At 42.0% G+C, this 11,898-nt stretch overlaps 1 protein-coding gene across 2 annotated transcripts; it reads left to right on the top strand.

Moving 5' to 3' along the window:
- Nucleotides 1–476: 476 nt before the first annotated feature.
- On the top strand, nucleotides 477–3,029 carry LOC100274146 (uncharacterized). 2 transcript variants are annotated; one of them, XM_008674293.4, is made up of 3 exons: nucleotides 477–788; nucleotides 1,508–1,818; nucleotides 1,910–3,029. In XM_008674293.4, the coding sequence occupies exons 2-3, from the start codon at nucleotides 1,513–1,515 to the stop codon at nucleotides 2,690–2,692; spliced, it is 1,089 nt and encodes a 362-aa protein (XP_008672515.1). In that variant the 5' UTR covers nucleotides 477–788; nucleotides 1,508–1,512; the 3' UTR covers nucleotides 2,693–3,029. The 2 variants fall into 2 exon arrangements, with proteins under 2 accessions (XP_008672515.1, NP_001141996.1); NM_001148524.1 differs by having other exon boundaries at nucleotides 488–788; nucleotides 1,513–1,818; nucleotides 1,910–3,010.
- The last annotated feature ends 8,869 nt before the right edge of the window (nucleotides 3,030–11,898 follow it).

Genomic DNA, 11,898 nt, shown 5'->3' with positions numbered 1-11,898 from the left:
CACTATATTTTTCTCCACAACTCAACCAAACACACAGCCAACGTAGAATAGAACGACTCTATTCTAAAAAATCGGAATGGAGTCTCTCCATTTTAGTTAACTCTTCAACCAAACACACCCTTAGTTCTTCCAATCTTCTCCGGTTTTCTGGTTTCTAAACTAGCCCTAATTAATAAAAGACAACGACTAATATGTAAGCAGGTACTAGGTGCAAGCGTGCAAGCAGACTTTTTAGTTCGTTAGATCTATATCCAACGGTAGATACAATTATGATTTGTTAGAGAGTTTTTTTATAAAGCTATATCAGGTGGTGATGAAAGGGTTTAAATGTTAAATATAATCTAGCGTTACATCTAGATTTAATAGATCAAAATATCTACCGTGATTGTACATAGTACCTGCTTGCATATTAGTTACTTTAATTAAAAATATCCCATCTGATACAAACTAAAAAAACGAACACCCCCGTTCACCGAATCACCGCCTCGTCACACTCCAGCCCTTCCCCCCGCGCCGGCGCGGCGAGGCCACCGACCGGCTGGCGGGTGTTGCTTCTTCTTCTCCCGGCCCACCCGGCCTGCCCGCACCACCGACCCCTCCGCTGAGCGCGCTCCCACGCCCATTGAATCATAGCGCGCCGCTCAGTCGAGCGAGGATTTCTCTAGGATAGCAGCCGCCATCACCTCCTCGCCTCGCCGCGCTCCGCTGGTGCTGCTGGGTCGCTGCTGAGCGGAGCGGGAATCGGACCGGACTCGGTTCGAATTCGTCCTCACCTTTTCGTCGTTCGGGTAAGGAAGCCCTAACGTTGCTTGGCAGATTGAAATTGAATTCTCTGTTCTAGCTAGGGTTTCTACGGTTGCGCCCTTAATTTTTGGTAGGTTCGAGCAATCCAACAACAAATTCCAGAAAATTCCTTGCCTGAACGGGTGATCAGACCCATCGAGACCAACTAGCTGCAGGATGGGTTATTGATTTTCAATACAATGAATTTCTCTGACGTTTGCTGCCCGCACAATTGAACAGAACACTTGCATTTTACTTGTCGAACTTGCACTATACTCTAATTCCATGAGTGCGCGGTTTAGTGATGTGGCCTTTCGCATACACTTTCACACTTCTCCCTTCATCTTTCCTGTGATGTGGTTTGTGCAATATTATGTAGAAAAAAAGCTTAAACATCTTTCTACAGCAGTCTTGTATGTGCAGGGTCGTTGTTCAGGCCCTTCACTGTTTCGTAGTTTCTAGCATTAAAATATTGTAGGTTAAACCTGAAACATCGTACGAAAGTAGCCTAGTATAGCCACTATCAGTGTCGTTTTAAGTTTTTATATAGCATTATTGTTCAGATACTGTCTCTAATTTTCTACAACAGCGTTAGGATTGACATCTTTTGGGAGTGACCTCTGTTTGCTGTTGTGTTGTATCTATCACTATGTTCGCCTGCAGAATCGCTCACTTTGCATGTCACAATTGTATGTTGCTGATGCTATTCAATGTGTGTTGTTAGTGCAGATGCCAGAAGCCGAGTGGAATGATGAACACACTAGGATTGTCTGCGAACTCTTTGAAGAACAAGTTCGGGCTGGGAACAGGCCAAACACGCATCTGAACAACATTGGTTACCGCCAAGTTGCGGCTAAGTTTCAGCAGAGGACAGAGCTTCTCTATACAAAATTGCAGCTTAAGAACAAATGGGACAAGTTTAAGAATGATTACATCACCTGGAGGAAGTTGCTTGTAGTAGGGAAGGGTTTACCCTGGGACACAGCAAAGGGGACATTTGTTGCTGACGAAGAATGGTGGAAGAAGATCAATAAGGTTTGTTGTGCGTAAATTAAACTGATTCCATATTTTATACTGATTCAGTGATTTTAGTTGCATGACACCCTTTCCTTTTCATTACTGGTAGGAGCTGCCGGGTGCAAGGAAATTTCGACATGGCGGTCTACATCATGAGGATAAGTTGAATGTAATGTTTGACTACATCACCAGTAATGGTGTGGATCCTTCACCGCCTGCGCCGGAAAGCCCGAAGAATGGGGTGAATCATTCGCCACCGGCTGCAACTGGTTTGCCATCTGCTCCAGACTGCGCGCTCAATGGAGTGGATCATTCGCCTGTGACTGCACATGGTTTGCCATCTGGTCCATACAGCCCCATGAATGGGATGGATCAGTTGCCACTACCCGCACATGATTTGCGAAGTGTTCAAGAAATCCCCATGAATGGTGTGAACCTCGATGGATTGGACAACAACACTGAAGATAATGATGACATTTATCAAGAGCCTGTGTTTCAGTATACTTCAAACAGGAAGAAGAGACCGATTAGTTTCAGTGCTACAAAGAAGAACAAGAAAAACAAGGCTGAAACTGCTCTGCTCATGCAAGCTCATTTGTATCGCATAACTGAGCTGGCTCAGAAAGCACAGGATACTTTCAAAAAGTTCAGCTCCCAAGCTGACTTGGTGCCATGGCCTAGCATCCAGGATGTTATGACACTTGTCTGGGAATGCGGAGCACGGTGTGGAAGCAATGAGCATTTCATCGCAACTGAACTGTTTGTCAGTAGAGAACAGAGGGAGATGTTCCTGACCATGGAAACGGCTGAGGAACGGTTCCAGTGGCTTCGAAGAAAGTACATTGTCAAGTATTTGTCAGGTACAACGGGTACAAATCTGGGTACTAGATAAAATGATCCTGGGCATTTGCATTAGATTTTCTCCCATGTCTGTTAGGCTCTGTTTTGGACCAGCTTCAGAAAATTTGATGGAGTTGTGAATCTTTAAAAGATATTTAGATAAGTCATTTTGTTTATTATTTAGATTAGAAATATTTTCTAAAACTATTTAAATTTATATTATAAAATATAGCCACACCCTGGAGCTGGAACCTGTAGCAGTCTAAACATCCCCTTAATATCCGACATGACACATCACATTTTGTATTGGATCCTGATATAGCATGCTTTGCATCTTGACAAGTATGGTTGTATGAATGTATATTCTGATATATCCTCTGGTTTCATTTGTTCGTGTGTAGCAATTATATCTTTCGGACGCAAGGCGGGTCAAATAATCGTGTAGGAGTATATAATTTCTGGTATATATGTGGATCTAATATGCTGTGACTCTTTGAAGGCAACATATCTGGTCTAAAAAAGATTAGAATGCTAACATGCTAGCATCAATTTTTTTAATCGGATCCACCGTCTGTGACCTAGTGTACTTCGGCTTGAGGACGACACCCACGTAGAAGTTCTTTAAAAAAATAATACTCTCCCCATATAGGGTTCGTTTTAGCCTTGTATTTTTGTGTCCATATTTAAATGGATGATAATGTATTTAGACATAAAACAGATACTTCAAATATTGTATGAATTTATTAACACTCTAAAATGAATACTACTAATTCATTAACATCTATTTGAATATGTACACAAAAATATATAGCAAAAGCGAACAATAAAATGAGACGGATGTAGTACTATTTTGGGATGTATAAAAGAGCTGTAATTGCACTTAATGTTGAATGCGATGGACAACATTTAATGTTAGAATATACTGCCTCTAATTCTTCTTGCAATGGGCACAAGTGTTTTGGGGCATGTGAGAATTCACAGGATAAATTAGGCCCATATCCACTTTGTTCAAGCAATTGGGCCCATATTCACTTCGTTCAAGCAGTTGAGAATTCACGGGATAAAATAGTCAGCGTAGTTTGTCCGCGCTACGCCGCTACCTGCTCCTTCTGGTTCTGGAGCATCATCCTCTGCTATGCTTTCTCAGGCGCAGGGCCATGGGTCGGCATCGCTCGCTGCACTGCTGAGGCAGGCATCCGATGGGGAGGCATCGTCTTTATGCAACGGGCTAGTTAAGTTGAGGTCCGGGCTGATGAGCAACATCGAATTTGTGTCTTATGGCTGCAAGTTCTTTTTTTTTTTGGTGCGCAAGGATCTTTCCTGTCTTGCTCATGCAGCAGAAACCCACTTATGGCTTGAACTATCAATTAACCATTTCAAAGATGGATTTGGTGAATGTTTGGCTGTACGTATGCATGTTAATGAATACTGGCCAATATTTTGTATAATATTAAATTTTGATAATTGCATGACTGCCAATGTGAATTGTATTATTTTTGAGAAATGGGTTTGACCTGTTTAGAAACTACTGTGAATCACTAGATTCGCTCATTTTCCTCACGTCAGCAGATTAGAAGTGGAGAAGTTGTAAATCTTGTTTCCCTTTTCAGAAGCATGACAGAGAAACACACGAAACGCAGAATGTAGGGTTGGGCTATGACCTCTTTCTGTCTATGATTACGAAGGGGTGTACATGTTCTTTTATAGATGAAGTGAGATTCCTCAAGGGTAGGGTAAATTCAATATTTGCCCATATAACCTAATTAGGGTTTCTTAACACTCCCCGTGGATGAATACCACGACCAACACATGGCTCGTTAAAACTCCCAAAAACACAGTAGGAAAAATATGGAGAAAGAGCGTATGGTGGCGCAAATTGGATTAGCACTTCGTTGCCTCATTAAAATCTCATGTGAGGAACTTTAGGAAAACTAACCAAGGGAAAAATACTACAATTACAGTCATCAGGATAAATTTCGATCTTTTGGATATAGATTCCGTCAAATCTTATATAAGGGCTAACTTTATTGATGTGCTCCCCTGATCCTTACGAGACCATCTTAATATGGCAAAAACACCTTCTGGAAGTATATTCGCACTGAGATTTAGCAAACGAATTGCATACCATTGCAAGGATTATTTTAGGAACTTTACCTCGACCCACTTCTGGGATGCATGAGGTAAGTGCACATATCAACATAAATAAGCAACTTTGACTAGTGGTATTCAATCGACTGGATCTACATATCTGATAGAAACTTTCATAAATGTTTATATATTGATCATCAAGCTGACACCCTTAGGGCATACAATATGACATTCAGTGTCTCACGATTGTGATCAATATTAAGCATTCGCCCCCCTGACGATGATATTTATCAAAGTCGTTATCCCTCATAACTCAAACATATTCTCAAGATATGTGTCTCATTGTTCATATGGAATAATGAGGATGGATGAGGTTGGGCCGAGGCGCTACACTTTTCTATTTACATCATAATGTATACATAGTTGTGCAAAGCAAATAACTCGTCCTTCCATAGGACTTATGGGATAATATAGTTCAATACTAAATATTCCAAATATGACTCACCGCTCCATACATTCATTCATTGCAACTTCTATGATGGTGTCTATTATTCATTAGGAATTCTTCGTCAATCAGATACATCCTTATAGTCTGCTATTCTAGCATAATATGGATATTTTTCCAGTAACACCTAAACCTTCTGGGTTTCTTCCATCAGGGTTTTAGAGGATACATCAGTTTCACATCTGGTGGAATACACGAGTATACATACACCTAGTAAAACTCGTGGCATGCACATGTCCTCATCAAACGAACTTCAAGTCCTTTGGTACCTCACTTTATTCCTCTCAGGTCTATATGGGTCTTTCTCCCTTTATCGGGATTAACAAATTTTAGTGTTCAACCCATACTTCTATTTCTTCTGAAAAGGTTCCATCAGGGAATTATAGTATCAAATAGAAGATATTCTCTCTACACAGGAGTGTGATCATTCATCAGAAATGTATTATCCGGTATGAGATTTATATGTTGCATACTTATAATTCAAGAATATGAGTCCTCCTAGAATCTCATGACTGATCTACAAAATCCTTTAATCGCATTTTTTAGTTCATGCCATTTGCTATATATATATATATATATTTCATAGTGAAACAATGTTTACATGTGGGGATGGGTCTCTTACAAGACCACTTGAACCATCACATTCACCACAAGATATTTCAAAAGTGCCCATAAATGCTCGAACTTTAGGCTCGCGACTTTTACTTTGCAATTCTTGGTTCAACCTCGATTACATTTATCAATGACCCAATAAAAGAGCTTCAAACACTCATGCCTAGGACTTTGTATTAGATTTGGATGAATTTAGAGAGGCAAGATATGTGTCAACACATTTATCTCCCATATTTAATAATGACCTTCATCATTTCCCAAAATGAAAGATTCATTGTTTTGTATTCCCAGCACAATGATATTGCGCGCATTGCTAGGAATTTCATCATTAGGATGAACCTCTTCGTGAGACAAATCACCAATAGGGTGAGTTCATCGAAGAAGAGTTATCACAAACCACGTGAATTTATAATTAGAACATATGCTTTGATTAAGGTCGGTGGACCATATTCGCATGCGTCCCAGAGAATAGATCAAATGTCAATAAGTCAAATGTGGATATGATATTAATCCTGGGTATATCCACATCAACATCAATAAAAGCATTCAAACCAATATAATTATTCCTTAATGATTTTTCGGTAAACTCTATACACATAGGAGTACACAGTAATACAAGGTTTTGTTTGGCTTTTGTGTATTTTATAGAATATTGAGACATTACACAAGATGGGCATTTCTCCCCTAATGTTGAGATGTTTCTAAAAGCATACCAACAAAATCCCCGACCACAATCGTCTAGTTCTAGCCAATGTATGCTATTGTGGTGATTGATTTGGAAAATCTTACACACATTGTAGATATGATTTTTATGATGTTAGTTTTGGACTTAGATTATTGCAGTGGCATGAATACTACATTTTTTCCTTCAATATGAAGGGTTAGTTTCAACTTCTAGTGAGACGTGCACGATAGGTTGCTTTTGTGGTTACAATCATATAAACTTATTGTGATTATTACCAAATACACTATGTTAGCTACAAAAATACTTTAGGTGTTCATGTACACCATTCGTCATTTAGAGCAAGTAGTTGACTTTAGAGCAACAAGTAAAATGACAATCAGGCTTCAGTTCTCACAAGGATATTCATCATTGTGCTTTCAAGCATATAGGAAAAATGTGTGCGCATATAATGTAGTAAAGTGCATAGCATCAGACCAATGTTGTCAAGCAGAGATTTTTATATGCAGAGATGTATAATCGAGCCCGTTTTATCATTTCCCATGGTTTGCCCAATTACCTCATACTGCTCTAAAATTGGGTATCAATTTATGCAACATTTTTAGATGTAATAATTTTGAGATAGAACTTATAACAACAATCAATTATTTATAGTGTTGTGACACCCAGATTTAAGGAAAAAATCTAGATGTGTCATGGTTTCGAAAACCGGGAGACAATAAGATTTGTGTTCGATGGGGAATGCATAGGTGGCATGATGTGGTGTTTGGCGTGGGTGGCATGATGGGACATGAAACAACCTATTCTCTGTATTGTGCGCATGTGACATGATGTGGTGGTTAGCCGCCTCATCCGTTACTGGTGTATCCCTTGCATCGTGCCCCCTGGCGCTCTGCCCTAGGCGTGTGAAACCTGCAAGGCATACAATCCTCCCTACTCGGGGCCTAAGGTGGTTGCGGTCGAAACTGTGGATCCTCTAATGCTGTTCGTGGAGGGTCCACCCTCAGGCAGCATTCTGGCTCTCTATGCCTGCGCATAAATAGAAAGGGAAGGTGCTTGGGGTCGGTTACGCTTATCGCACTCTCGCGCCCAAGCATCTGTCTCTTCCTTTCCTAGAGCCTCCGGCCCTCGCTGCATCGGAGTGGGTGATTCCTCTAGCGCTTGTTAGGGTATTCCTAATGCCCCCTCTTCTCATCGCTCAGCTCACCAGCGTCATGGGGGCTTTTCCCCTTGAAGAAGATTGCCCCTACTACGCCTTCCCCATCAGCGAACTCAGTCACAATGTCGAGGAGGTCGACGGTTGTCTTTAGTCGCCCCTGCCTGAGTTCGTGAACGAGAGCCTCGTTGGTGGTGCCATAAGTGCAGGGGCGAAGGGCCCATTATGGCCAAGTATGGCCCGCGCCATACCTCAAATCGGCCCAGTAAAAGAAAACCTAGGTATTCAGCCCAGCCCGTCGTACCTCCGTCTCCTAGCCAGTAGCCGCAGCACGCTGCACGCCCAGCACAGCCGCCCCAGCACAAACGACCGCTCGCAGGTCGCAGCTCGCCCGCTCCTCGCCCGCTCCTCGCCCGGTCGGCCGACTGCCTGCTCGTGAGCTCGTCTGTCCGCAGCCGCGGCCGCCTGCGGCTGCCCGCCTCCATCTCTGGCTTGCTGCGTCCTGCCGACTGCCGTCCGTCCGTCCGCCGGTCCGCGCCCGTTTGCTGCTTGCCGCCCTGCCCGCCTCCGTCTCTGGCTACTGGCTTGTTGCTACCTGCAGCCTGCTCGTCCGTCCGTCCATGGCCATTTGTTGCTTGCTTTGCTTTTGCTTAAGCCTTAATTGCTTTGCTCCGTCCGACAGTCCGCCTGCTTCAGCCGTGCCCACGTAACTAAAATAATTGCTGATTTGGCATATAATTTACAAGGGATTCTTCATCTAAGGTACTTTTTAATGATGTTTTTATACTTCAATTTTGTTTTACTGTAAGATATGTTTTTGTCATTGCCATACCTTATTTTTGGGTTGTGCTCCGCCACTGCATAAGTGAAGGCACTTGAGGAATGGCAGTTCTGTCATGCGGTTCGACCTGGCGACGTCGCCGGTCATCCGCCCCGACGATAGAGTAGTAGCTCACTCAGGTGGCCATGGTACCCCTTCCTTCCCTCCCTCCCTCCCTCCCTCCCTCCTAGAGCTGCTTAGGGTCCTAGATTTCTCTCCACGTAAATCTTTAGATGGCCTCATGCTGCAGAAGGTTGGTCACTCAGTTTCTTCTTTCGAGAACCATGGTTTCTTATTGCTCGCTTCATTTGGTCACTGCAAATTTGGACTTTCGGGTGATACTCTTGGTTTCTTGCTTCAATAATGTATTAGTGGTCGGTCGGAGCTTCTTGATATTGAATATGTTGCTACACTATGCTTCCACTTTTAGGTGTCATGCAAAACATTTGGCTATCAAATTTGCAACCTCAATTTTTTTGAATGCCAGTCTTTCAAGGTCTTATTTTCATTATGGAGAAATGGTGGCCCCAACTGGGTTAAAGAGTATCATCTCTATTGCTTGGAGGAAGAAGCCTTTTGGTCTCTCGTATCAAAGCATAAACCGTTTCATGGCATTGTTAATCGATTGGTTCCAGATTCATTAGTTTTCTAAAGGATCCAGGCTAATTTTAATCTTCATCATCCAAAATATGGTCATTCTTTAAGTGTCTCTTCATCTTCTAGAGTTCACCATAGCTTGTAGAAGCACTCGACGCTTTGTCTTGCACAAAAGTGAGCCAACATTAGTGATGTCTCGGTTTCTCATCACGGGGCCAATTCGAATTTGAAAAATTCTATCTCGAGGAAGGGTTGGGCTCCCTTTTCTTCTTCGGACAGTATCCACTAATCAGTCTTTGACAAATTGGGCCAACCCATTTAATTCCTAGAAGATCTGTATTCAGTAATTTGTGCCAATTTTCACATTTGGGGCCATGGATCTTCCACGCAAGGCAAATAACGGGAACAAAATTTCTAATAGATCTTTTGGTAAATTGGGCTCATTTCGATCAATGATTAATGAGAATGCCTATGCTAATAGAAATATGAATAATTCAATCCCTCATTGCATTTAGGTTAATGGAAATTCTAGAAATAATGGAAAATCTGGATTGTCTTGCTCTAATTGTGGGAATTCTGGTCATCTATCAAAAGTTTCTGCTGGTTTCCGGCACCCAAACCCTGCTTTAATGGATTCTTTCCATAAGTTATTAGATAAAAATGGCGACCTTTCGGTTTTTGCCTCTTGGTTTAGGCCCACTTCTCTGTCGATGAGTGTAAATTTTGGTGACATCACTCAACCAGTTGCCTCATTTCCTATGCAGACGCCTCATCCTGTAGAGAGTAACAGTTGCTCTAGAGATGTTTCGCGTCACATTGGGGTTTTCTAGTGTTCTTCCCACTTAGGCACAACAACATCGGCCGCTCCGCTGCCTCCTCCGCTAATGGTTACGAAGGTGCGACCTTGTACCTTTCCTTCTAGCAAGCTACAATGCCATCGAAGTTCCAGATAGGCAGGCTATGATGTCAACAAGCATCTTTAGGCGGTCGATTGCTGCTCATGATGATTTTGCACCGGTTTGTATTGCTCCCCTTCCTCTTCACGAAATGGATTTCCTAGCGGTTTGAGAATATGTGGAGGAATTTCTGGTAACCCACAAGAGAATTGCTGTTAGAGATATCCAGTGCACAAATTTGGGTCAGGCTCTAGTTCGGTTTGCTCATCCTAGAGATATCGATAACCTGATTTATGGAAGTACGCATGCCTACGAAGATGTCTACTTCTCAATTATTAGGCACAATGAAGTGCGCAATCTGAGAACGGTGCTCTATAACTAAGAGGCCAGGATCATGTTGCTGGGTTTTCCACTTGATTTCCTCTCATATGAACAGTTGCAATAATCAATTAGCTCCTTCGGTCACCTTATTAGATGGGAGTTCGATCAAAGAATAATGAGCAGAAATCTACTGCACATTTGGGTGGTAAGTTTAAGTTTGGTTCCTCAATTCATTGTTGTATCAGAATGCGAAGGCTTTCAAGGGCGGTCTTGGACGGTGCAGGGTGAAGTGATTCATCACTGCATGCTGGGCCAAATTCCTCAAGATGATCTAGTTCCAGAAATCCCTGTCAATGGGATAGTCCAGTTTGATTTCTTTAGTTTGCGGTAGGCTGAAAATGGGCCTCGTAATAATGCAGGCCCAGTCCAAGAACCAGATGGGTTTCAGCCCAACCAAGGAATGGGAAATAATGATCAATGGGCACAAATTAATGTTGCTGATGGATGGGAGGCTGGTGCTCAAGGAGCCAATAATGACAATGCTGAAGGTTGGGGTCAATGCCTCAATCTTAATGAGCCTCATGAAGAAATCCCCTTTTCCTAGTGAAAATTCCATGCAACATGTCATTGTTGAAGTAGCAAACAATGCACCCTATACCCCCTTCCCTAATAACAGTGATAACATCCAGATTTTCAATGAAGAAGGCAGCTTTGGTCACTTCTCAGAAGAAGATGTCTTGGAGCAACCAATAGATATGGAAATTGATGTTGCTTTGAATATTCAGGAGGATGTCCCATTGGATGGTGTGTTCCTTCAGGATGATATCAAGCCCATTGACTTGCTTGATGATGATGATTAACACTTAGAGGACAATGGAGATACTTCTCAGGCTCCCTTGATAATCTCATCGGAAATCTTTCAGACAGAAATAGACCAGGTGGAAATTTGCAGGAAATGCTAGAGTTCAATAATGCAATTTGTGATCTTGGTTTGGAAGAATTACCTTTCTTTGGTTCTAAGTTCACCTGGTCTAATAATCAGTCTCCCCCTACTGGAGCGCTTGGATTGGGGTTTTGCCTCCACCTCCTGGATCATTAACTTTCAAGGTTTAGATGTTCTTCGTTATTCCATGAAGGTTATGATCATGTGCCTTATGTTGTTAATGTCTCTTCAAAAACCCTAAAATCTACTATCTTTAGATTTTAAAATTTTTGGCTGAAACATGATCAGTTTGAATCCATGTCGCGTGAGGTTTGGCATTGCTCTGCAAATTGTGAAGATCCAACAAAAAGTGTTGTAGCAAAATTTAAATATCTCAGATCTATGATCAGACAATGGCAAAAAGCATAAAATCCTTGGCCCCCTTGATCTCCACTAACATGATAGTCCTCCAATTTCTAAGTACTCTGGAAGAATTTAGAGACCTTTTAGTCATGGAATGGAACATCAGAATCCTAGTTCGAAGAAACATTGATCTTCTTCTCAAGTTACAAAATGATTATTGGAAGCAAAGAAGCAAAATTATCTGGGTAACTCTTGGGGAGGAAAATGCCAAGTTCTTTCATGCCAATGCTTCCCTG

Source organism: Zea mays, chromosome 3 (genome assembly GCF_902167145.1).
Source record: "Zea mays cultivar B73 chromosome 3, Zm-B73-REFERENCE-NAM-5.0, whole genome shotgun sequence".
NCBI classification, from domain to species: domain Eukaryota; kingdom Viridiplantae; phylum Streptophyta; class Magnoliopsida; order Poales; family Poaceae; genus Zea; species Zea mays.
This window is presented reverse-complemented; position numbering and strand designations above follow the sequence as displayed.

Coding starts and splice junctions, on each gene's coding strand:
- LOC100274146 (XM_008674293.4), top strand. CDS start 1,513: ATGCCAGAAGCCGAGTGGAATGATGAACACACTAGGATTGTCTGCGAA. Junction 1,819..1,909: donor GGTGGAAGAAGATCAATAAG/GTTTGTTGTGCG, acceptor CATTACTGGTAG/GAGCTGCCGGGTGCAAGGAA.